Source organism: Elephantulus edwardii, unplaced genomic scaffold, assembly GCF_000299155.1.
Source record: "Elephantulus edwardii isolate Elephantulus edwardi_28Jun2011 unplaced genomic scaffold, EleEdw1.0 scaffold00372, whole genome shotgun sequence".
Lineage (NCBI taxonomy): Eukaryota > Metazoa > Chordata > Mammalia > Macroscelidea > Macroscelididae > Elephantulus > Elephantulus edwardii.
The window spans coordinates 541,888-568,983 of NW_006400122.1; the positions used below are offsets into that span (position 1 = coordinate 541,888).

The following is a 27,096-nucleotide window of genomic DNA, read 5'->3' on the forward strand; positions in this document are numbered from 1 at the left end:
TAGATAGAATGGTACAGCAATGAAGGAATGAAAACCCAAAATCCCTGTAAATGTTCATTAATACTAATAAAATTTAATAATAAAAAAATTTCAACTACAAAAAAAAACCCACTATAGTTCTACTCAGTTCTGGAAGGTCCTTTGAGTTGGTGTCAACTTAATGACAAAATATTACACTTTTTGCCTTCTCAATTTATGATCATCCTTCTAGATTCACTCATGTAATTGTGTTCATAAATTTATTCTGCCAATAAACAGTTATTCTTGAAATTATTAAGAATGAGGTGAAAAAAAAAGAATGAGGTGAATAAAACTGTGCTTGAGTCCCTGATTCCATTAACACCAGCTTTACCAAACAGTAAATGTTGTAACCCTCAGTTCTGAAGAATTTTCTTTTTTTTATACCAAAGAATCAAAACATCAATATTTTTATTTGACCATTCAAATAAATTTCCACCTATCTGGATGCTTTCCCTGGCGAAGGTTTCAAGCCCTGTGTGCAGTGAGTTTTTGTGCCATTGACCACCCTGTCTTTTGCTGACTTGGTGCTCAGGCTGGTTTTTGTCAGGACAGGACTCCTGGCCAGCGCTGACCTTCCTGGTTGACCCTGCATAGTCTCAGCATCAGCTACACTGATTTCTGTGGCCTCAGCATGAATTAGGTTCTTTAACTGTTGCCTTTGATGGCTACTGAGGTGGCCTTGTTTAAAGCTATATCATTAGGAAAATATTTATTGACTGCATATTCATATTCAAATGGATTAAGTACCAGGTATTAACTATACTTCTATTTATCAATGCCATTGATAAGAGAGGTGTTACAGTTTCAACAGGACTTCTTGAACCTTTGCTAAAATGTTATTTTAAATCCCTTAACACTTGTGGCTAAAGTATGGGCTTCAGCTTTCATAAAGAATTCCTTTATGTCAGAGGAATACATAGGAAAACTGAAGAAGCATAAGAGGACAGTAACTAAATTCCATAGATACTTCAAAATTATAAGCTAATACTCTTCACACTACTTAAAATTTGTATTTTTACAAACTATTTGAAATATGAGAGAATATATTCTACTCTGTTGTTATACCTTTGTTGTTATGTGGGTCTTACTTGATCTATCCCTTCTTTATCACACTTTTCTCTGGGAGTGCAGCTTCCTTTGCTTTATTTTGCCTCCTTTTATAAAATTGGTGGGAAGAGGTGTGTCAGAAATACCTTGTGGTGGATATGTTGGTAGTGTCTTTTTCTTTCTTATAAAGAGGTATTTGGATTTCCAATTTGTTTGATGCACTGAGGAAAAGATAAGGTTTGCCCACAGAGGTCCTGCATTTACAAAAGGCTGTTGGTTTGCAGAGACTATGCGTATTGGAAACATGCACACTGGTAAATATTATGTGGTGTTCCCATATTACTTGATATGGATAGGAGGGTGAGGCTTCAAGAATATAAGTAAGACAAAAACATGACAAAAGAAAGGATTTTTTTAAAGCCTAAAAGTGCTGATAAATTCTAGAAGTACACTGAAGGTAAATAAAAAGAAAAGTTTAATCTTCACCCATCTGCCCTCTCACCAGTGAACGGAAAGTGGGCATGTTGGCCGAGTTAGCACTCTTTAGCACTGGGGATGGGCCATTTGTTTAATGCCGCTCGATAAAAGCAGAGACTTGCCTTCACTGCCCCTTCCCAGCTCTCCTTGGGTTAAATTTTCTTCACATTTATTCTGCTGTTTCTGATAAGACAATTTATTTCTGTGCTTAATCTACTGTGTATCATCTGAGTAGTGGTATTATAATAAGTGTGCTCCTTCTAATATTTTTATTTATAGCTTAAATATCAGGCAAACTGCTATAATTCTAAAAGCACAATCCTTAAATAGTACATAGGGCAGTGGAACTATGATAGAAAATGTGTCCAGCTGTAATTCCTATGGTGCAGATTTGACAATACCTTTTGTGTCTTACATTCTCCATATTTGCTTTAGTAAATGAGAGATTTTAGGAATGTCCTTTATGGAATAGCAGATGCTAATGGCATTGATTACCTGTTAAACAGTGGGACTTGACTTGATGGAAAATGTACCCTGTAACATTAAATAGCATCAGAGATGACTGTACTACATATGGGGCTAGGTAGACTGGTAGACTGTGTAGGGTATTAATGTGAGTCCTGGGTTTCTTGTTCCCCCACATGATTAAGGCAGGCCATCTGTTCTTTGTTAAATGTTTACCAAAACAGCTTTTCTTGAAAAGATTTAAGGAGATGTGGGTCTGGTAAATACTACAATATTTCTGAGCACCTTTTCCACCTTATTTCAGATAGTACCAAACATCTTGTCTTTTTAAATTATGAAACCAACCCCATTTTTTCTCACTTTTTTATCCCTGGCATAGTAAATCATATGATCATCTGATTCAAAATGTCCCATGCCAACCATCTCATTTCGCCTATACCTAGTATGTCAATATTTATGTGTTCCATTTCTTTCTTTCTTTCTTAACAATGTCCAGCTTTCCTACAATGATGCTTCTCACATTCCACGTTGCAATCACTAGTGTCTGCTTAAAGCTGTTCCTTCTTCTCTGTGTTTCCATTTCTAAGATGTCAGTCTCAGTTGCCATGTCTGCTAGTCCAAGCGATAGTCGAAGAGTACTCTATTGTACATGGGAATTTTGAAGGCCTGTCATTTCGGAAGTGGATGGCCAATCCTTCTTTGTAGTCTGTCTCAATTTTTAAATATATATATAATAGTATCTGACAGACAAGCATTCCACAGAAAACATCAGATAAAAGACATTTGCCAAGTTATAAAAATGACCAATACATTCAGTGTTGCTGCCCACCTCGTTACATGTTGGGTTGTGGTTTGGGTTTTTTGTGTGTGTGGTTTGTTTGTTTGTTTGTTTTTAAATCCACCCTTTCCCTACTCCACTGCCATCCCTTCCTACTTTGGCCTACACCATTCAACACCCGTCTCCCATCATTGACCAGCTCCTGATCCAATAGCCTAAGTTTCAAGCCATCAGGATTTCTGTGATTCTGAACATATCATGCTGCTGTCAGTCTCTTATGATACAGCCAGTATGACTTCAATTTAAAGTTGTTAAGTAAAACTGTCATGTACAACTTCTGTTCTTGGAAGGTTCTGAGAAAAAGTCTTTGTTCATTAATAATAATGGGCAACTGGAATGCAAAGGTTGGGAACAGGGAAAAAGGACCAGTAGCTGGAAAACATGGGCTTGGTGAGAGAAATGAGGCTGCAGATACAATGATAGAGTTCTGCACATTCAATGATTTATTCATTGCAAATACCTTTTATATGAAACATAAACACAGGCTATACACATGGATTTCACCTGGTGGTATGCATAGGAATCAAATAGATTTGATTTGTGGAACAACTCGGTGGAAAAGCTCAATATCAGCAGTAAAAACCAGGCCAGGTGCTGATTGTGGAACAGACCACCAATTACTCATATGCAAGCTCAAGCTGAAGTTGAGGAAAATTAAATTAAGTACATGGGAAACAAAATTTGACCTTAAGTCTGTCCCACTTGAATTTGAAAACCATCTCAGGAACAGTTTTGAGGCCTTGAGTACCAATAAGTGTAGACTAAAAGAGCTCTGGGAGGTTATCAAGAAAATCATCCTATGAGTAATGCAAAAGATCATTACAAAGGCTGAAAAAGAAGACAAGACCAAGATGGATGTCAGATGAGACTCCTATTATTGCATTAGAGTGCCGAGAAGCCAAAGCTAAAGGAAGAAACTAAGAAATCAAAGATCTGAACAGAAAATTTCAAAAGGCACCTCAGGACCACAGAGCAAGATACTGTAATGAAATGTGGAGTCAGAAAATCAAAAGGACTGAACTCACTCAGCATTTCTTAAGCTGAAGGAGTTGAAAAACAAATTCAAGCCACGGATTGCAATACTTAAGGCTACTTTGGGTGGAGTGTTAAATGATCTAGGAAGTATCAAGAGAAGATGGAAGGAGTACACAGAGTCACTGAATCAGAAGGAATTGGATGACACAGATGAATTTCATGAAATAACATATGAGCAAGAACCTATGGTGATGGAGGAAGTTCAAGTTGCTCTGAAGAAATTGGCAAAAAACAAGGTCCCAGGAGTTGACAACATACCAATTGATATATTTCAACAAACAGATGGTACCCTGGATGTGCTAAGTTGTGCCAAGAAATTTGGAGGACAGCCAGCTGGCCAACTGACTGGAAAAGAACGATATTTGTTCCCAATCCAAAGAAAAGTGACTCAACAGAGTGCGGAAATTATCAAACAATATCATTAATATCACATGCAAGCAAGATTCTGCTGAAAATTATCCAAAAACATGTGTAACAATATGTCAACAGAAACAGATGTGTAGGCTGGATTTAGAAGAGGTCATGGTACTAGGGATATTATAGCTAATGTTAAATGGATCTTGGCAGAAAGCAGAGAATAGCAGAAAAATGTCTATTTGTGCTTCATTGACTATGCAAAGGCTTTTGACTGTGTAGATCACAACAAGCTATGGCTGGCTGACTCTGAGAAGAATGAGAATCCCAGAACATTTGATTGTGCTAATGCTAAACCTATACTTGGACCAAGAGGCAGTCATCAGAACAGAGCAAGGAGACACTATATGGTTCAAAATCAAGAAAGGGGTCCGTCAGAGATGTATTTTGTCTCCCCATACCTTTTCAATTTGTATGCAGAACAGATCATCTGAGATGCTGGGCTGTACGAGGAGGAATGTGGCATCAAGATTGGTGGAAGAGTCATCAACAACCTGTGTTATGTGGATGACACAACCCTGCTTGCTGAAACTGAGGAGGACCTGAAGCGCTTACTGCAGAAGGCTAAGGTCTGCAGCCTCCAATATGGATTGAAGGTCAACATCAAGAAAACAAGGATTCTCACCACTGGGCCAATTGGCAGCATCAGTATGGATGGTAAAGAAATTGAGATAGTTAACAGTTTTAGTTTACTTGGTTCCACAGTCAACACTCTTGGTAACAGCAGCCAGGAAATCAGGAGACGAATTGCATTGGGTAAGTCAGTTGTGAGGGACCTCTCAAGAGTACTGAAGAGCAACGACGTCAGGCTGGAGACTAAGGTGCATCTGATCCAGGCTATAGTCTTCGTAATTATGTGCTATGCATTGGAAAGTTGGATTGTGAATAGGGAATGACAGAAAGAGAAATGATGCTTTTGAGCTGTGGTGCCAGAGGAGAGTGTTGAATATACAATGGACTGCTAGGAGAACAAACAGGTTTGTCCTAGAGAAGGTGAAGCTGGAATGCTCCTTGGAGTCAAGGATTCTGAAGCTTCGTCTGACATACTTGGGCAATGTTGCAAGGAGGGACTGGTCCTTGGAGAGGGATATCATGTTTGGCAGAGTGGAGGGGCTGCGAAGGAGAGGAAGACCTTCGATGAGATGGATCGTTTCTGTGACTGGAGTGGTGGGAATGAGTGTGTTTGAGATGGCAAGGTTGGCACAGGATAGAACGGCATTTAGGGCTCTTGTACATAGGGTTGCTATGAGTCATAAGCGACTCAATAGCACATAACAACAAAAGCAACACCCAAACATAATTCTCCTGCATAGCAAACAGGGCTAACCTAACCCTTTTTTGAGTATTTTAAAATTCTTTATAACAGTAGTATTTAGTTTGCAGAATGTATTGATAATGTTTAGTCTTTTTCTACTATGTGTTTTTGATGATTTACAAATATGTACCAAGGATCTCTCATTAGAAACTGACTCCATCACTCGAGCTACAACCATGCAGGTAAGGAAAGGTACACATCCCTGGAATTAACTCACCATTCTCAGTTTTAATCACTGTTTACTGGAAGAGTTTCCTCTTTCCTTCTCATTCCAGGAACAACTTTTTCTCCCATTTCCTGAAAAATAGCTTGTCCTGAATAAGTAGCTATTTTACAATTTGTTAATGTCACGGGCTTCTGGGAGATGCCTTAGAAATCATCTAGCACATACCTAGATTACTCAGTGAATATTAGCAATCATTATTGCCGTCTGTATTACCACTACTATTAATTATCAAGGCAAATCAAATGTGAAAAAGGTAGAAATGAGTAACAGTTGCGTAGTTAACATTTTGTTTGTAATTTTTCATTGAAATGAAAGGCACATTAGTTTTTTGTTTGTCTTAGTTTTGGGTTTGGTTCATGAGCAGTGAGTTAAGGTTGTTATATAGGAGGGAGTTCCCTGATTTCCACTGACCACCCAGCATCCTATTCTAATTATTGGTATTCTGCATTGTATTTAAGGAAGCTATGGGAGAAGAGTGTTGAATATACCATGGACTGCTAGGAGAACAAACAGGTTTGTCCTGGAGAGGGTGAAGCCAGAATATTCCTTGGAGTCAAGGATTCTGAAGTTTCGTCTGACATATTTTGGGCATGTTGCAAGGAGGGACTGGTCCTTGGAGAGGGACATCATGTTTGACAGAGTGGAGGGGCAGCAAAGGAGAGGAAGACCTTTGATGAGATGGATCGATTCTGTGACTAGAAAGGTGGGAATAAGTGTATTTGAGATGGCTAGGTTGGCAAAGGATAGAAGAGTGTATAGAGCCCTTGTACATAGGGTCGCTATGAGTTGCAAGCGACTCGATGGCACATAACAACAACAAATGGTAGTAAGGAATTGCACTGGCATTCTGAAGGCACATGGTTCGAATCTATCAGCTCCTCTACAGGAGAAGGATGGAGAGTCTCTTCCCATGCAATTTACTGCCTCTGAAAGGCGGCTGAAGGGCCAGCTATGGGTTGATTCTGACTGTGGTACGCAGCAACAATGTATTTAAGGCAATCTGTCGTTGCATTCTTCATAAAGGCCTTGGCCTCTCTGCACTGCATGTTAAATCTGCTCATTTTCTTCCATGAAGTTTTGACGTGGAAGGTTTAAAAAAGATTAAGAAAAACTGTCCATATTTCCTATAAGTACAAGAAGTTTAACTGCAGTCATTATAGGGTGCTCTGGTGGCATGCACTCTAGGGAACTGCTTTGCTAACCCAAAAGCTGTCCACCTCTGCTAGTTCAAATCTACCAAGGGCTCCACATGAAAAAGATGAACATCTCTTCCCATTCTATTAACAGTCCCAGATAACAGTCCTGAGTTGTAGCAATTTGTCCGAGTGAAAGTCATATTTAAATACGTATTTTTAATTTGATATTTTAATGGAATCTATAGGAATGAACTGGGTTCTGTCATATGAGTGTAGGGAAAAGGACCACTCTGAGTCAGTTTGGACTCCAGCACTGAGGAGCATGTAAGATTTATGCATTGTATTTGTACTTTGATTTCAGATTTTCACAGTACCGGATCTTGCATTGTTCATGTGACTTTCTCTTTTCAGTTGCTACACTACTGTTCTTTAATGTGAATCCTCATTCTATGAGAATGGATTCCACCTTCCATTTATTTTTTGTTGTTTAGCTTTCACTACAGTTTTGTCTTTCATTACTTTCTATATAGATAGTTAAAACACACACATTATCAGCTTAAGGAGATTTTTTTTTTTACTTCCTGTAGTGAAATTTTTACTGTGTACTCACCCCTCAACTTCCTGACCAAATACCAGATTGTTAGGGGGAAAATCAGCCTTCTATGAAAATGGAAGATGACAATATCAGGTCAGATGATGGGGAATGACTATATTATTACATAAGTGCCCAAAGCACTAACTATTGAGGTCCAGTCATAGTGGCCCATAACCCTCCCCTTCTTGCCAGCTTGAAAATTAGAGACCAGCCACAGTGGCACATAGCCCTCCCCCTCCCTCCAGCCTTACTGTTACCTCCTGTCTCTGCATTTGGTCCTACCACATATATGTCATTAACATGCAAATTAGACTCATAGTAGGTTTTCTATAGTTGTTTGAAATGCTAAATATTGGATAATGAGATAGTGGGTAAGTGAGGAGTTGGTGTATTATTAAACGACTGGTTTTTTTCTACTGTAGTTTTCTTTGGCAATTTTACTATTAAAGACATTTATTTTTGGATGAGAGAAAAATGACCTATTCTACTACTGTCTAGCTGGTGAAGCATTTGCTACCTAGAGTCTAGGATAAGTTTTAGAAACATCAGCCACTAACTTTCAGTTCCTTTCTTCTTCCCCCTATAGAATGAGAAACTAATTTCAATTCCTATTTGTGTTTCTTAGCATTCTCCATCGGAGCCCTTTCTAGAGAAACCAGTGCCGGATATGACTCAGGTTAGTGGACCGAATGCTCAGCTAGGGAAGAATGAAGATTACCTGCCCTCAGCAGAACAGCCGCCACAGCAAAAGAAGAAGAGAAAGAAAAATAACCACATTGTTGCAGAGGATCCCAGTAAAACTTTTGGTAAAGCTGACTTCCCTGGTGGGGTTGATAACCAAGAACTAAATAGGAACTCATTAGATGGATCCCAAGAAGAAAAAAAGAAAAAGAAGAAGCCGAAGACAAAAAAAGATCCGAAAGAACCCAAGGAGAAAAAAGAGCCTAAGGAACCCAAGACCCCAAAAGCCCCTAAGATTCCCAAAGAGCCAAAGGAAAAGAAAGCAAAAACCACCACGCCAAAACCCAAATCCAGCAAAAAGTCAAGGTAGGCTGTGGGCGGAAGGTGAGCCATTGACTCCAGAGGGGGTGGGCATGTCCCCGCAACTGAGGTAGGAGTTCTGTGTCTCCTGCAAAGTAGGGCTTGGGTTATTGTGACCTGTTGATTTGCGTGAAGGAGTTGAGAGCTCTTAACTGTATTAAAATAATTTACTACTTCAAAGCATATTCTGGTGAAAATGTATCATTTGACAGATAGAACCAAGTTAATTATAAGCATAGACCAATGGCCTCGTTTCTGGTGATAATGTAACACTAGAAGGAAGGATTAGAGAAAAGAAAGGTCACTATCCTTTACTAAGCATTTTAGCCCTGTTTCCCACAAGTTGAAACAGGAGAATTAATTATCTCCACTTGGTGGAGTAAACCTTGCAGGGTCAGAGTTTAAATCCTAGCAAGCAACATGGGAGAAATGAAATAGCAGTTGCCCATTCGATATGCATTCATGAGTAGTGTGCACTCAGGGTTCTGGGAAATGGCCCTCTTGCATTCCTACTGCCCCTACATTCACCTCCACCAGCACTCTGACCCCCCAGAAGGCATATTTACTCAGTAAGAAAAGCCAAGAGGAGAAGACAACATTGAAGACTAATTTTTTCATTTGTACTGAACATTTCTTACAACTGTTCTGAACCAGTTCCAAACATCTGAATTTGTTTTTCAGAATATGGCTCATGTTAAAAAATATAGTTTCCAGATGGAAGTATGGTCAGACTTGGTTAATCTGAACCTGTTTGCAAACTCCATTAGAAAGCATGCGCTAATCCCCACCACACACACACACACACACACACACACACACACACACACACAGAGACACACTCAGTGCTTACCTAATGTTCTTCACACAATGAAATCTTTCACTTCTAGTCTTTATTGTGCATGTACTAGTACACAAATAAAAAAAAAATACCCCCTTTGATCAGAAGGATGCTTTTACAAAGCATAATGAAACAAACTTTTGATTTTCAATTTACTCTTGAAATTATCTAAACAACCCTCCATAAAAAAGTATTGTAATCAATACCTTTCATGTTCTCAAAACAACTGAATTATCTCAGTCTTACAGACGGCTTAGTATTTGTGTTTGCTGATAAGCATTCTTTGATACATCAATGTTTGGTCACTTAGTGGAAAATTCTTTTGAACTCACAATGTTTAATAAACTCTTTTTCCTCATTTCAGAATTATTTTATTAAGTGGTTGCTATGTCCAGGTACTGTGTTAACTGCTAGAGATATAATGGCAAGCAAAGACCATGGGTTTAAAAAGTCTGATTTACTGAGGTGGTTTTTTAAAATATATACTTGACTGTCATACTTTCCATAGGAGGAAAGGTGTGCACATTTTTCCCAAGGGGATAAAATTTGAAGCACATTCTAATAAGAAAAGAAAAGGTATATTTTTCCTTAAATTTAAAATGTTAGCACTCTGTTCTAGAACTTTCTTGAACTAAGAAAACACACCACAAATACTAATATTAACCTGATAATGTTTTTGAGTGGTCACATAAAAATTTTTACCATTGGGAAAAATGGTAAAAATGATAAAAATGAGAGAAGAGAGTATTTATCTTGACATAAATCTCTAAGCATAAACTTCCAAGCTTTGATTCCATCAAGTCTATTCTACCTTTCTTTTAAAATGTGCTTCACATCCTTCCTTTTTGTAGAATGTCTTGGGGCAGTTACTTAAATGCTAAATTAAACAGGGAAAATTGTTTAAAAGTCTCTTTAACAGCCCTAAAGCCCTGCTTGGAATTTGGAGTGTAGGGATTTAGTCACTTCCAGGGACCCACGCATCCACGCACATGTCTCTGCTAACATGAGATTCCCAGTTATGAGTATTGATTGAACCTGTGTTTATCCACTAAAGAAACAGTCACTACACAGTTTATGTGCCTCCTGGCAGCTGTGTGCACTGCTGTGCAGGTGATGTGCCCAGCATTGCTGGCCCTGAGCAAGATAGGCCCTGTGAGAGGAGGTAGACAGTGTACTTAATTTCTCCAAGTGAAAGTCTACAACTTTTTCCCCTATATAACTTTTGCCCAATAGCCTTGGCCAGTGCCTCTTGTTGGTCTAGTTGCTTTGCCCCTAGTGATATAGAAATAATTGAATGGCATCTGCTAATGAGTCTAGAGATGCTGAGATGAAGAGAGAAACATTCTTCATATAACCAGAGACTGCTGTATGGGCAAATGCTGTATTAGCACTTGAAGAGCTGTTCATAGCACCTGTGCTGGTCCTGGTCATTGCACCAACTTTTAGGGTAAAATCTTGACTTAAAATGGGTGATAATGAGGCAATTCATGAGAAACTTTCCTGTCATTGATAGTCAATGCTGCAGATGGTGGGCCAATAATAATGGTAACTGAATCAATATTTTTAGCAAATTAGCACACTAAACCATTATTCTTTTAATGCACAATGTTTCTCTTGGTCAAATGATTGAACTATTGAATTCTTACTTCCTTTTTATGAATCTAGAAAACAAAATAGCATCCCTAAATCAAAGATAAGCTGGATGAATAAAACTAAATGTAAATTCTGAATAACTTAGCAGAATGATTGTTTAAATTGCATATTTGGTAATGAACGTCATAGGGAGTTTAGGTTATGTTAGTACTGGGATTGAGTTGCTGTGGTAGTTTCTTTAAAAGTATTGGAATATTAGCGGTGGTGATTTTGTTAAGCAAAATGTTATATTATACCAGTTATGTCCATCTTTGAATAAGTTCACTTGGTGAATTTGTTTAAATGGAAAATAATTTTCCTAAAGAGGGCTAAAATAGAGGGGACAAATAGAAGTGCAATTAAAAATTTGCCATCTCTTGCAGTGCTTTGTCCACATTATTGGTAAGATTTAGCAAAAACAAGCAGGTGCCTTTTGTGTGTGCTGAGGGGATGGCTGCCCCAAGTCTGCTGGCTCTGTGTTGAGCCTGGTTGCAGGGAGACTGCTGGTTTCCTGCTGTGCACATATTGTTCTTAAAGTCATGTAGAGCATGTAACTGTCATAGTGGGATGGACTTTACTCAGGTGCTTTGTGGTGTCCATTTTACCACCCTGTAATCCCACCCTGAGTTTCCATAGGTGGTTGAGGCTTGAACTTGTGATCACCCATACATAATCACATCTCTCCTATGCAGGGAGAACCCAAGAGAATCTGCCCAGGAGTTGGTAAACAGAATAATATTGAAACAAATTTAAAAAAGGTGCCCAGGACCTTACATCCTAATGATTTTTTATTGAAATGATCTTTTCCCCCTTGATGTTAAATGTTAGGAACCTCTGGTGGCGTGGTCCATTGCGCTGTGCAGCCCACTAAGGTCCTGTCTCACTGGCAGGTGGAAGCCACCAAGTAGACGCTCTAGCAGATGAAGATGGGCAGGCTCCTCTCTGGGACCTGCAGCCTTGGAAACGGAATGGACAGTCAGCTGTGAACTGGTTCTGACTAAAAGGCAATAGATTCTTAATGAGAATTTATGTTAAATGTATGTTTTCTTCTAGTTTCCCCCTAGTGCTCTCCCTGGTAGTTCGTCTAGCTTCAAAATACTGGCAGTTAATATTACAAATCAAAGCTAAGGCATTTTGGAACTGGAGAGGCTGCCATTTTGCCTATGGGAAGATTCAAGGTCCTGAAGTAGAAGGATTTGCATTCTTCTTTTTAATGCATTTACTGTTGTGTGCGTGGCCCTTGAGAAATGAGAGAGAATTTGGAGGAAGTACTTTCTCTGAAAGACTCTTGAAGGATTGACAGGTCTGTTTAGCTATATCAAGATTCTTTGAATGTCCATGAAGAAGAGAACTTGGCCAGAGATTGTGACTCGACTCCTGGAGCTTCACACCGAGGAGTTGTTTGTCCTACACATTCTAGAAACACGTTGTCTTCCCTCTTCCATTCTGCAGCCCCCAGTCTTCCTGAAATGTCAGTGTTACTTTATGAAATTAAGAGAAAAGTGAAAGTATCCTTTTATTTTCAACAAAATATTAGACTGCTCTTTTTTTTTTAAATAACATAGTCAACTACACTGTTTGAAGAACATGTTATTATTAACAGCCATACTTTTTCTTTTGTGGAAATTAGCTTTTCAGTTACATATTTTCCTACTTAGTGAGCAAACTCAAAGTTGGCAGATTAAAAAGTAATACATTATTATAGCATATTCTTCTGCATTTAAACTTTTTCATTAAAGATTGAACTGTTAAAACTAGTTTTGCCAAGATGTGCAAGCTCTCAAACTTCTCATTATGTATCTGGGTAATAAAAGAAATGAAACCTACAGCTGTAGAGTATGGAATAGACTTCTGAGCATTTCCTGTGTGTTCTCTTGGAACAAGGAGACAGTCCATGTTCAGTGTCATTGTCATGTGGCATGCTGCTGGCCAGTTTCTGATTCATCAGTCCAAGCCTTAAATAAGGGATGGGCTCAGAACTCACGTCCTGCTTATATCTCTCACCAGAGTGTGCTTTCTTGTCAGAAGGCAGGCATGCAATCCTTGAGCCTCTGGCTATCCTCCACTCACCATCTTACCATTGTCACCTAGAGGCCACATGGTGAGTTTTCCCCTTACTTGACTTCTCTTAAATCAGCTGTGTAAGCAGGGAGAGAGCACACCATTGTTGTCTTAGTACAAATCCAGATGTCTGTGAAAGGATGAGGTTCAATTTGTACTCATTGAGAGAAGAGAGTACCTAGTGGCATTGACCTTTCAGAATACATTCTAATGATACGTTTCTTGTGCTTCATGGGAGGGATATATCTCAACAAGGTCTTCTGAAAATCCCACTTCTACCAGTCAGGTCATAGATTCCAGAGCAGTAAGGCTGCTGCTACTGGGCTCATGTGGGAAAATGTGACACTGAGCTCACTTTCAGCTCCCATTGCCACCCATCAAAGCAAATTTGAGAGGTGAGGAGGCCACAGACAGCAGTGGGCTGTTAGAAGCCAGCCTCTCTGGAAATACACTTGTTTGAAGTCTCCCTTAAGTGCAGTTTTTGGGTGGAACATGTATCACCATAGCAGATAAGGCTGTGATATTAAGATTGAAAATAAACAGCAGAAGGAATTGTATAGCAACTTTTAAATTACTGTTAGGGGAAACAGTATATGAAAAAATGCTTCTGAGAAGTATGAAGCTCTTACAAGTGTAGTGTCACAGACCTGTGACCCTAAGCTGTATACTGCCCAGCAGAATCATCATATGCTTGTGTAATACTGTTTTACACAGCTTTGGTTATCTGAAATCCCAGCCCTCACACTTAAGCCCTTTTATGTTGAAGTCTCCATGGCTTAACTTTAAAATTTCAATAGGAAAATAGAGTATGAGTTTCAGGAAAAAAACAGTATTTTTTTAAAAAAATGTTAGAGAAAGACAGCACCTTTCTATTTCCCCTAAAATGTTTGTCACTGAAGAGTTTGTGTAGGAATTGTTGAACAGGGACCTAAATCCCTAAATTTTTACAAAACCTATAAAATATTATTTAAAATAATGAAAAACCAGTGAACTTCTCTATATAATCCTGGCTTCTATAAGAATAATGTTATACCTTGGGCTTTCTGCTTTTCTTGTTAGTCCCAATAAGGATATATTCTCCTTTTTGGATTTACCACCTGGCTGGTCAGCCTCATATTCCTCCTAGCTATCACACCTGAGTAAATTATGAGAGGACAGCAGGTCTCATTTGTTGTGTTACCCACTCCGATCAGAAGAGATACCTCAGTGCATCCAGGGATCAGGGTTCTTGACATCCAGAATCCTCCTCATTTGTTTCTCTTCCTGGGTCATGGAAATCTTGTGCATAGAGTAACGTGCTGGTTTAGAATCTGGCAAGAGTAACCAAATAGTTGCTCTCCAATTGGGTGGTCAGAAGGACGTGCTATGGTCTGAGGGTGTTTATAATGTTTCATTGATTCGGTTCCTCTGTGCTGTGTCACAGTGCCAGCCTCTACCATAGTGCAGAGGGCTCCATATCTGTGTGTGGGTGCTGTGATCAGATGACAGATTAGTTAACTGGACTTCCCTCCAGTATGATTTCTGGAAAATCATAATTTAGTATACTCTATGACTTTTAGATTCTCGGTGATAATTCTTGACTATGTGGTAAGCTATTTCTCCCCCTATAATAATGTATTCAGTATTAAAAATGGACTAGGCTTTTTCAACAAAGCATTCCACTATACTTTCTCTTCCTTCCCCCCTTTAAATCACTTCTCTTAAAACATTTGTCCACTCCCCCCCCCATTTGTCATCTTTAGGATAGGGTTCTCAAATTATTAATTATTATTATTAATCTCCAAAGATGATCCCAGGTAATAGGAACATTCAGAAGACAAGGTCTCAGATCCTTGAGGACCCTTTTGGGGCCGGTGTACACTAAAGGAATACTTTATCTTTAATATTTACTATCAGTTTAGCTTGAATGACTTGATTTATAATTATTCTGGCCATTGCCTTTCAGAACACCGAAGGCTGTTAGTAATTTATCCTTATAATCATAGTAGTTTATAAGTAAAATAGAATCCCCTTTTCTCCTCATCCTCTTTTCTCTTTCTGACCTAGAAAGTGAAGAATTTGTAGGTGGAGCAGGGCTAGCAAAGCATCTGTGTTGTGTGAAGCTTGGGGCCACAGGTTGGATGACTCAGCCACCTGCAGGCTGCTCTGGGTGCCAAAGCCTTACATCTCCCACCCTCCAAAGATGCTCACTACCCAAGCTCATCTTGCAGCAACTCTCACTTGTACAGAGTCTCAAATGCTTCAGACAACTGAGTACCTTTAGTATGTCTGAGGAGCTCTGATTGCTTTGAGGGGAAGCTGTGAACTTTTATATTTTGTTGTCTGTCACTCATACAGGAGTTTGATTTGTGTGTGTGTGTGTGTGTGTGTTTGCTTGGAACTGTTAGTTTACTTTGTGTTTTTTTCCTCATTAGTTTATTCTTGCCATTTTTTAAATTATATTTTTAGCTAATTAAAGCAGTTTTCCTCTTATAACTTAAAAACCTATTTGCCTTGTTTGGCTCATTTTTCTTTATGATATAGGACCTTTTTGTTACTTTGAACAATGACTGAACACTTTTTAAACTTTGCCTTTTCTTTTGGCCTTTTATCTTTTTCATTGGTTAGAAAGCTAACAATCCGTGGGCAGTGCTTGGAGGAAAACCTATGCTCTTAAGTTGAGGTCTTTCTGTCTTAACCGTGTGGAGGCCTTGACCTAACAGGTTACTGTCTTTCATGGCAATGGCCTAGATCTTTTTAGAATTGCAAAATGCCACAAACTAGAGGGCATCATTCTTCCTACTCAGTAGGTTCATTTTGTTAGTAAAACAAGCCATGTAAAGTGTAGGGACATGCTTCAATACTCTTTAGCTCTGTTTTTGAAAGAGTCTAATATTGTGGAAAAGATTGAGTTCCTTTAAAGGTACTGGATTAACTTTGAAGCTTCAGCCTCAAACTTCATTTTCTTCAGTGTAGTGAAAGTCTTCAGTAGCTTAACCCCTCTGAGACCTGTTTGATTGAGAAATCCCTCCCATTTCTTCTAAATCTACATCAGCTGACCATATTCTTCTCACCACATTCTGTTCAACAATCTGGTTCCTTCTCAAATTTTAGTACTAAGGATGGAGATCCTGGGCTAACTATAGTCAGTATTTAATGGAATTCTTTCCTGCAGTTTTTGTGATAAATCAGTGCTGATAACTGGCTTTCTAGAAAGTTCTTCCCCTTTACATAAAACCCTGCTTAGAAAGCTACAGAGGGATTATCTGTTCTAAGCCTTTGCTCAGATGGATCGAGTTCATCCAGCTCCACTCACGAAGGCCACTGACTTATCCATAGATTCCCTAGAATTTGTTCATTGTGCCCTATTCCTCTCTGGATACTAATTTGTGGTTTTGGAATTTTTATTTTTAAGGGTCCTCATCTCTCTGATCCCATTGAGGGTAGCCACAGAACATTAGTATAGACCCTGCCTGAATGTCACTGAATGAGCCATGTGCACTTCTAGCTGCCCACCAGCATCACCCTCACCTGTGATGAAATGGGATGTCCATGGTCCCAGAGGAACAGAGACCCTTCCACCAGCAGCATCCCAGTGGACCCCCTTCTTCTGTGGTTACCAGGCCTTGTCTTCATTCCATAAATTGTTGCTCTGCATCTTAGTCACACCAATAATGATGGGAAAGAGGGCTCTGCAAACAAATGTACAATGGTATACTTTCTTCTTGGTTTTAAAAAATTGCTTCTGTTCCACTGTATTTTGATAATAATTTAACTTGAAAACACTGATTTTAATAGATTGTAGTAAGGTGACCACATATTTTGCATTTTCAGTATATCTTTGTGGGAGCTCTTGGATGGATTGCAGTAGGCATAACTAAACTAGACCTTGACACACCAGAAAGAGTGCTCTTGTGGTGAAGAGTGCTGAAGATGGGTAGAGGAGGAAGAGCATAAGTAGGAGAGTGAGCTGTGTGTTTAGAAAGTGGCTCTGGATGTCTGTAAAGTGTAAAGGCTGTGGTGGCTGTAGGAAGGATAGAAAAATAAAGCTGATGTCACTAGCTGCAAAAATTGCAGAAGGCCTCATGTACCAGTACCAGCTCTCTTGGATAGTCATACGTGGAGGAGACTTTTAGCATGAGAATGATTCCTTCAGATTTGCACTTTTGTGAGGCTCCCTGGGGACGGTGTGGAGGATGGATTTGTGGCTGATCTTTTGATGGTGCTGCCATGACATCAAGCTAAGGAACAGAGAGCATGAGAGGGCTACAGTTGTTCTGTAGTTTGGCATAGTGGCTTACTTATTGGGCTGCTCCCTGAAAGATTGGCTGTTTGAATCCACTAGGCGCTCCGTGGAGAAAGAAGGGCTGCTTCTCCCTTTAAAGATTTGCCACCTCAGCAACCCAATGGGAGATTGCTCAGAGTGGGAATTGACTTCACGGCATGGTTTTCATCCTGAACATTACCTTTGGGGGCTTGTGTTATATTCCGTGCACAAGCCTGGCTTCTCTTGTGGTCCTCACTGGCTTGTAGCTCGTTGTGGGATCTGTGGGATCAATGCACAGCCATCCACAGCCACTGGAGGTGCAGTGGGGGCATGGGATCTGTGTGGACAGCTCAGAAACCTTATGTTGAGTTGTGATGTTAGTCCATTTAATGTTCTTCATTGTGCACTTTGTTTGCCCAGTCACAAGAGCTTCATTCTGTGTTCAAGCTTTTGTTGTAATTTGCAAAGGCATGTGAAGACAGTTCTTTTTTGACTTTGTGATTATAAAAAATGAGTTTTGACCCTTGGGTATTTCAATGGTTGTTTGTGAAAGTACAATGTGTGTGGTTTACAGTAGGATCCTTAGATATGGAGGCAAAAGAAGGCTGTGGGCAGAGTGTGGCAATAGTCAAGACTGGAAGTCGTGTGTGGCTGACCTAGAACAATGGTGGAGGAGATGTAAGTGCCACAGTTGGAGTTCTTCTGGTTGGTGGTGGGATTGTTAATGGATTTTCTACCTATTCATCATGCTTCAGCGAAGTGGGGTTCTGTCTATACATCTCTGTGCTTGTGTGGTCAAATTGCAGGCAGAGAATATGTTTCCTGAGTTGGGCTGCTTGTATTCCCAGATGTAGTGAATATTGGTCATTTTCACTAGACTGAGCTACACTTCTCATGCACTATCTAACTTCCATCTCATCAGGGATATTGGCAGCAACCCCCTTACTTGCCCACTAACATCAAGTTGATTCCAGTTCATAGCCACTCTCAGTTGGGTTTCGAAGGCAGTAAATCTTAACAGGAGGAGAGGCCTATCTTTGTCTACGCAGAGCTGGTGTTCGTTTTATGGAAACAGAAACTCAGGCTCAGGGAAAAGTAAAAGATTTGTCCAGTCACAGGTTGTGAGTAATAAGAATTATTACTTGAACTAAGATTCACTTCCTTGAGAGCAAAACTCTTCCTGTCACACAATCTCACCTTCATTTGATGAAAGCAAGTATTCAATTTGAGTTTGGGCCAAGTTCTTAATATAACTAGAGGTCCAGTTTATTTGAAAAGTACTAAATATGTAACCTTATTTTTCCTATGATTATAATGGTTTGGGGTACAAATTGAAGATTTGTGACTTCTTTGTTGTTTCTTAGGGTTTTGGATTTTAAAAAAAAATGTTTAATAAAATTATTGAATTTTTGGGATTGGAATTAACTCCTCCCAACCTTGAGGAAAGTACACAGATCCAACACCCATAGACATAATGGAGAAGTGAAAAAGTAATTTCCTTAAAAACGGGTAAGACTTCCTTCATTCTAGAGGGTCTGGGAAGACAAGTGCAGAAGGGGCCATCATGTGAGCCTGGCAGACTCAGGGTATGCTGGACCTCTAGGTACCTACTAAAAACCAGAAGGGAAATACATCCACTTCCTCTCTGAGGGTGATGTTCTCAATCACCAGGCCCATTTATTAGCCTTGTTGAGTCTGTCACTTCCCTCAAGTGGACCTTTCATTGTTTATTCATTTCATGAAGGAGCTCTGGGGGCCTAGTTTTGAAGGAACTGCATGACCGTGCCTTTCTGATGCTTCAAATCCATGAGCTGATCCTTGGGAGAAAGAAAGGTGGGCAGTCTCCTCCCATGCCGTTTACAGCATCCTGGGAGCCCAGTAGAAGGTCGGCTGTGTGCTGGTTTTCACTTACCTGCAGTGAGATAGATGGAGATTGATGCCATGAGAAGAAAGATGTTAGCAGAGGAAGTCTTAGCCCCCTCTGAAGCCCATGGTCAGTGCCCAATGAATGCCCTTGCCAGGTCTAACAAGTTGAGGGTCTGTTCAGATTGGGTGTAGGAACTTCCCTTGGCTCCCCTCTTTTCACCTAAGCATTTGGAGAGGAACTGCATGACTTTTCGCCATCTTGGAGTTTCCAGGCAATTTTTAGAAAGGGCAGATGGAAAATCATTAGCACTTCTCTCCTTCAGAAAATTGATATTCCATCTAACCCAGGCTCTGACCTCTTCAGGGCAGTGAGCTGTTCGCTCATCTAGGATAAAGCACCAGGTCACACTAACAAGCACAAAATTAAATTGTGTGCATTGCTTGGTTGTGGAGAGGTCACAGGGAAAAGCTTGAGCTGCCAACTCACTTTACCTGGCAGTGGTTCAACTCTTTGACAGGCCTACCTCTGATTTAAACAAATTTGAGAAATATGTAAAGTTTTGGAAGCAGTTTTGCACTGATTTGATAAAAGAAACCACAAAACACTGCAGCGCAGGTGTTGAGAATGTTTGAAAGCTGATTGAGGGAAGCAGATGGCTTTAGTCAGTGGCATCCAGCCAAAAGAGCAGGTGCTGGTCACGTGACTGCTGGTTACCAGGGTAATCTGATTGCTCTTGGCGTGCAGATGAAAGGAAAGGGGCCCAGTGTTCAGCTGTAGTATTGTATAATTTGTGGCAGTTAGAGCGGAAATAAATGCTGGAAATGGAGCCTCATAGTAGGGGAGACTTCTGTCCATGTGTAGCATAAACACTAGGACAGTTGGATGAGGAATTGTTGTATGGATTTCTTTTTTTTTTTTTTTTCATTTAAAAAATATGCTTTCTGTGAATCTTCTGAGAACCTAAAGTTTTAGACCATTACCTCACCACTACCGAGTCTTAACTATTGTTTGCTGAGATCTTGAATGTTGTTTTATTTCCTAATGTGGCTGTTTACTATGCTAAAATGTTTACAAGGCAAAATAAAAACAGAACCTGAGCATCCTTCTTCACTCCTTTTCCCCCCACCCCCAGAAAATCTTGTTTAATAAACTATTTCATTAGTTGGGGGAAAAAAATTAGGTGTGTGTTGAATTTTTTCTTACATTATGAATACTTTTGAACTTTGTGATACATGCTTTCCTTTAATCCCCACAAAGCATAGCATCCCCCCTTTCCTTTTATTATATCTGATGTTTAAAAAAATATATTGTAAACCACATGTCTGTAAGCACACTGCTCTGGGAATCTACAAACTTGGTTTTTGAAGAAAAAAAATCTTTTGCTTTCAAGATTCGTTCAGATTTTAAAGCTCTCTAGAAATAGTAAAAGAATTATCATCACTGAAGTTACTGTATACTACTTCTTGGCCAACAAATGACACTTGATCTTGTAAAATTTGGAGGTCAGTTTATAGAAATTAAAGTGATAGCATTACTTGTACAGCATACTAAAAGACTGCCTGGTGAAAGTTCCAAAGATGATGGTGACTGGAATTCTTTTTTCTTCTGAAATTCTCTCAAATCTTGTAATATCCAAATGCCATTAACCCATGAGAGAAACATGTGTTTTAATTGTTTTGTTGCTTGGCTTTATTTTTGTGTTTTAGTAAGCTTGTCTTTAAAAATACATCTCATATTGACAGTGCGGAAAAGATTCACCAAAATACAATACTTATTTTTTTAATATTAGAGCAAAGTTGTGAAGAACAGGAATTTGCTATATGTTTTATTTATATTATAAAAGCTAAATGAAGGTAAGATCTAAGGATACCTTATAGTACTGGTTCAAAAAAGAACTTAAATACAAAACTAATCACAAGAGGCACAAAAAGAGAAAATCATTACATTCTAGTTTTCCTTGACAAATTTTAAAGAAAGTGTGTGCAATGTAAGAACCCAATAACAAAATTCCTTCTTAATCTTATTTTTTGTTCTAGGTTAGTAGGTTGGCAGGAATTTGTCATTGTCTAGATGAACACATACATTGTATGGATACTGGGATTTCTGCATGCAGTTTCTTTTTAATTGCGACAGACATTTGGTAAAGGTCATCAAGAGGAGGTTTTGCCATAAAAACCTGAGAGTACCACTTACCTTTAAATGTCCCAAATGTATTGATTTGAAAATTGTCATTGACTCTTTAGAGATATGCATATGGGAAATATAAGGCATGGGGTATATGAAAACCACATTAAAAAGTGAACACTAAATGATCCATTTTGAATTCTAGTAATAAGAAACCTGATTCAGAAGCAAGTGCTTTGAAGAAAAAGGTCAACAAGGGGAAAACAGAAGGTTCTGAAAATTCAGACTTAGAAAAAACACCCCCACCATCTCCTCCTCCTGAAGAAGATGATGACCCAGGTGTTCAGGTAATACTACTATTCTGATCCCCAAGCCTTGACGATTTCATTTGGGTAACTTTAGATGTCTGTAAGTAAAACAGTAGATGTCCCCTGTCTTTGTTGTAGAGCTGCTTTTAAGCTGTCTTTATTGTTTGGAATATTAGATCTCTAGAGATGAGGGCAGTAGAGCCAACGTGAAATTAAACTCCTGTCATTGTTTTGCCGTCTTTGCTTCATAGTGAAAATGAGACTATTTATTGCTATAAGTGTATATTTGATGCTTGTTATCATTAATGTCTTGTTGATTGTAAATATCTTCATTTGCTTAAAGTTCCACTCACTTTTTAAATTATCTCATCAGTGTTGTTATCCCCACCTCCTCTTCCCAGTATAAATGGAAGGAGAGTATAATTAAGGTGTAATCTGTAGCTTGAATTAAGGCTTCTGACGTGTGATAATCATAGTTGAGTTACAGATATGTGATATTGGACTTTTTGTGACCATAACAATGACTTTATTGGGTGACAACTCCTCAGAATTTTCTAATATTCCTTTCTTTTTACTTTTGGAAAATTCTGTGGAAGTTAGTTGAAAAACTACCCATGAAATAAACATTAGGAATTTTTGGTTCATATATGTGGAACACATTGATTTTCCTGATCAGATGGAGAGGGATCATACATGTGACAGTTAAAAATTATTTCCTTGTTCGGTTCCCTGGAAGCATGCCAACAGGGCCCTTTGGGATGGCTGGGAATTTAACCTATGTGAATGACATTTGAGTTATCCCACAGCAGTGCCTGAGAAGTCCTACTGGACTAAGATGCTGGCTTTCTAGAAGTGTGAGACTGGTTCTTGTCATATGGTACACGTGCAGTACTTTCCACCTGTCCTCTCTCCAGGGCACTTAAAAGGTGGGAACAAGAATGGTTTTGTGATATGTAGCTTGCATCTAAAGAATTTCAGATATATTGCATTCTTCTTTAGTAGAACTCCCTGTTATCTAATTTCATAGAATGACCTAAGATAAGAGGCCTAAAAGGGGACAGTAAGAATGAACAAATGTGGTTTTGGTTTGGTTGTACAACTAACACAGTAATACCTGTGGCAGTTGGGTCAGTTTTGAAATTTCCTTTATTTTATAAGTTGGTGAAAAGATACTGGGATGGTAACTAGTTTTATTTTACTCTTTAAAAATTACTGGGGGGCAGTTTTAAACTAGTAAATTTGAGTGTTTATTTTTTTAACTCCAAGTGCTTCAACCCTAATGATATTTGCTTAAAGCTAGGGACTTATGACAGTAGTGTCTGTACAATGTTAAAAACCATTCATGTGAATCAAGAAAAGTTTGTTATTTTGCACAAACACAGTTTGATTCTTCATGACTGTCTTGTATTAATGCAGATTCAAATAGACTTAATGAAACACTAGGTTATCTAAATTTTTTTCTTTCAGTATTTCAATTAAAGAAAGAGTCATTCTATTCACATGAACATTAAGGCATCCTTTCTAATTTGCTATTGTTTATCTGCTAGGGGGTTTACTGTCTACAAAGGCAGAGCTGAGATTGTAGGCAGTGACTGCTCAGTGGCTTTAATACAGAAAGTCATGTCAACCAGTTATTTATTATTATTTATTATGTTTTTTCCTATAATGCTTCTATAAAAGGCTTAAAGATAAAATTATTGAGACTTGTAATTTGTTTGTACTTCAGTGAATACCATATATACAGTACTAATTAAAAACTTCTGCTGGAGTTACCACAATAGTGAACATGTGCGTCACACTTAAATGTTTCATTCCATATACCTCTCTTAACTACAATTAAATAACTTTTCTAATGAGCTACCCTGGATGTGCTCACCAAGTTATGCCAAGAAATCTGGAGAACAACCAACTGGAAGAGATCTGTATTTTTTCCCATTCCAAAGAAGGGTGACCCAACAGTGTGGAAACTATAGAATAATATCATTGATTTCACATGCAAGCAAGAGTCTACTGAAGATAATCCAAAAATGACTGGAGCAGCACATCAGCAGAGAACTTCCAGAAGTCTAGGCTGGGTTTAGAAGGGGTCCTGGTACTAGGGATATTGTAGCTGATGTTAGATGGATCTTAGCTGAAAGCAGAGAATACCAGAGGAATGTATTATCTGTGTTTCATTGATTATGCAAAGGCGTTTGACTGTGTGGATCATAAACTGTGGCTCACTCTGAGGAGAATGGGAATCCCAGAACACTTGATCGTGCTAATGCGAAACCTGTACTTGGACCAAGAGGCAGTTGTCAGAACAGAGCAGGGTAACACTGCATGATTCAAAATTGGGAAAGGTGTACACGAGGGATGTGTCCTGTCTCCTTACCTTTTCAACCTGTATGCAGAACAGATTATCTGGGAGGCTGGGCTCTATGAGGAGAAATGTATCAGGATTAGTGAAAGATCTATCAGCAATCTGCATTATGTAGATGACACAACCCTGCTTGCCGAAACTGAGGAGGACCTGATGCCCTTGCTGCAGAGGGTCAAGAACGGCAGACTTCAGTATGGATTGAGGTTCAATGTCAAGAAGACAAAGATTCTCACCACTGGATCAATTGGCAGCATCAGGATGGATGGTGAAGAGATTGAGATTGTTAATAACATTACTTTGCTTGGCTCCCTGGTCAGAATAAAAAAAACGTATTGCGATGGGACAGTCTGCTGTTAGGGACCTCTCCAAAGTACTGAAGAGCAATGGTGTCTCTCTGGAGACTAAGGTGCGTCTGATACAGGCTATGGTCTTTGCAATCACTTCTTATGCATTGGAGACTTGGACAATGACTAGGGAGGATAGAAGGAGAATTGATGTTTTTGAGCTTTGGTGTTGGAGAAGAGTGCTCAGAGTCCATGGACTGCTAAGAAAACAAACAGATTCATCCTGGAGAGGGTTAAACTGGGTGGCTCCTTGGAGGCAAGGATTCTGAGGTTTGTCTGTCTGTAAAGAGAGAAGGGTCCTTGGAGAAGGATTTCATGCTTGGGAGGGTGGAGGGACGGTGTAGGAGGGGAAGACCCTCTATGAGGTGGATTGATACAGTGACTGGGGTAATCGGGATGGGTGTGTCAGAGGCAGTGCGATTGGCACAGGATAGACCAGGGTTTAGGGCTGTTGTACATAGGGTCACTATGAGTCGCAAGCGACTCGATGGCACATAACAACAACGACAACAATGCAATCCAAGTTTAAAAATAAAGGCCTCTGAAGTAGTGTCAATTTGGAAGTTTTGATTTATCCTTTAAATGCAATTCTTCCATTTTATTTTGATCTATAGCAGTCTTTCAGATAATAAGGTAAAAGTCCACAAGTGGTAAAAATAATTCTTTGAAGTACTACTTCTTCGGAAAGTAGATAAGAAACTTGGGTTCCTAAGGCAGATGAACTTGATACCAATTATTTTGTAGGAGATAGAAGCCATGTAACATTTTTTTTAAAAAAATTCAAGAAATTGAGTTCTAATTGTATTTTGGGTTATTTGCCCTCAGCCATTTCCGTCAAGTTGGAACAAGCTCATGCCTGATCTCCATTGGGTTTCCAAAGCTGTAAATTGCTTGGGAGGAGATTGTCCACCTTTACCCTTCAGAATGGCTGCAGGAGTGAACCCCCAGAGAAATGTAGCCAGCAGTGCACCTCCCTACAGTGAAGCCACCAGAGCTCCCTGTATATACCAAACTTTTTCATTAGGGAATTCTATCAGGCATACTTTGTCCTGTGTGCTGTGGTCACTTCAGTTGGGATCACCTCAACAGCATAAAGCTTCACCACTATTGAACAGACAATATGTATGAAAAGGAATGACACTTGTAAAAGTTGTATCTACCAATGCATAAATTTTTTTCTTTTTCACCAAAGAAAGAAAAGCTCCTGTTTTATTGTATTAGAACACTTCATTTTGTATCAGAGTAGGATTTAGTGGAAAGTGGATTTATCGTAGAACTCCATCCAAGGATGTTTAGTTATGTCTACTAGTAGAATACTGTGACAGTGTGTATAACTCCAAGTGGAAACCTTTTGGCATGTTACAGGTATACAAAGGGAAATGCATTCCACCTCTTAGGAATTATAGAATGGTGAAAATAGAAATGAGTATGTTGCTATTTTGTTAAATTGACATACCAAATGAAATAGGAATGTTTTGCTAATTTTCACAAATTGAAAATACTGCTCTTGATAATAGTATTTATGTCTTAAAGACTTAAGTGAAGGGTGAGAACATGGCCCAAAAGAGCAGAGTTGCTCGAAAGAAAACCTGGGGCTGTGGACAGACAGGTCTTGTAGTCTCTTGACCCTTTAGAGAGAGTTGCAGCTGTCTGTGGTTGAGTCTGAGCCAACTCATAGCTGACCCTCCAGCAGATTTTCAGAGTCTGTGAATTGCACAGCAGGAGATTGCCCATCTTTCTGCCACAGAGCATCTGCTGGATTCGAACCACATACCTTTGGGTTATCAGCGCAACTCTTTACCCACTAGTTAGTGATGATGTTAGGTCTACTAATTGTATTCACCTATAATTTGTACCCTATCCTGAATGCTTTAAATAAATTCCCTCACATGAGTTTTATATCATTATGAGGTAGGTAGTATCATTAACCTCATTCAACAGACCAGGAAAATGACATCCATACAATATTTTTTAAACATAGGCACTCAGCTCCAGGGCCCATGAGGTCAAGCGACCTCCAGTGGTGGGGGAAAGGGTCCCAGAGGGCTTCTGTGCTGCCTCAAAATGGTAATGCCTGTTTTGGGCAGCACCGAAGCTGTGTAATGGAGAGGAGGGTCCGAAGTGGAGCCCCGGGCCATGTCGTCACTCCTCACCGAGTCACAGGAAGTATATGAATCAAATGTTTCTCAGTACTTAAATCAGCCAAGTACTCTGTGGCTATGCTGCCTCATGGTGGTGCAGGGTCTTGGAGCCAACCATGTTAGCAGTTCACTTGATGGACTTCCTGTGATGTGCTTTTAGTGTTAGCTGCCTCCAGTCCCCATTAGAAAGACTTAATGAAGTTAGTCAATTCCAAGTTTTGGACAAGTACTGGGATTCTGGTTTGGTCTGGAAATGGAGCTCGTGTACTATCCATTCCTCATTTGTACTCCTGGTGACAATTTTGCTTTCTTCGCCTCCTTGTCCTCCCTGTAAAGGATTTGTACTCCCTGAGCTCAGGAAGCTCTTTAAAAAGCTTTGCATAATTATCATTATGAAAGCACTGTGCAGAAGCATTAACTTCTCATTTCTATTCTTATTCCACGTGCTTTGTGAACTCTATATTGTGATATTCTTTTAAAATTTTTTTATTATTAATTTCAATGAAAATTTACAGAGACTTTGGATTTCCATTTATTCATTGTTGCACTTTGCTCCCCTCCCA

At 39.3% G+C, this 27,096-nt stretch overlaps 1 protein-coding gene across 1 annotated transcript in view; it reads left to right on the plus strand.

The window, feature by feature from the left end:
- The window catches only part of CHD7 (chromodomain helicase DNA binding protein 7), a 300,989-nt gene that overhangs the window by 184,298 nt on the left and 89,595 nt on the right, over window positions 1–27,096 (plus strand). The window contains exons 3-4 of the mRNA XM_006902138.1: window positions 8,195–8,616; window positions 21,584–21,725. Of these exons, the coding sequence (XP_006902200.1) occupies window positions 8,195–8,616; window positions 21,584–21,725 (564 nt within the window). The remainder of the gene's footprint in view (window positions 1–8,194; window positions 8,617–21,583; window positions 21,726–27,096) is intronic.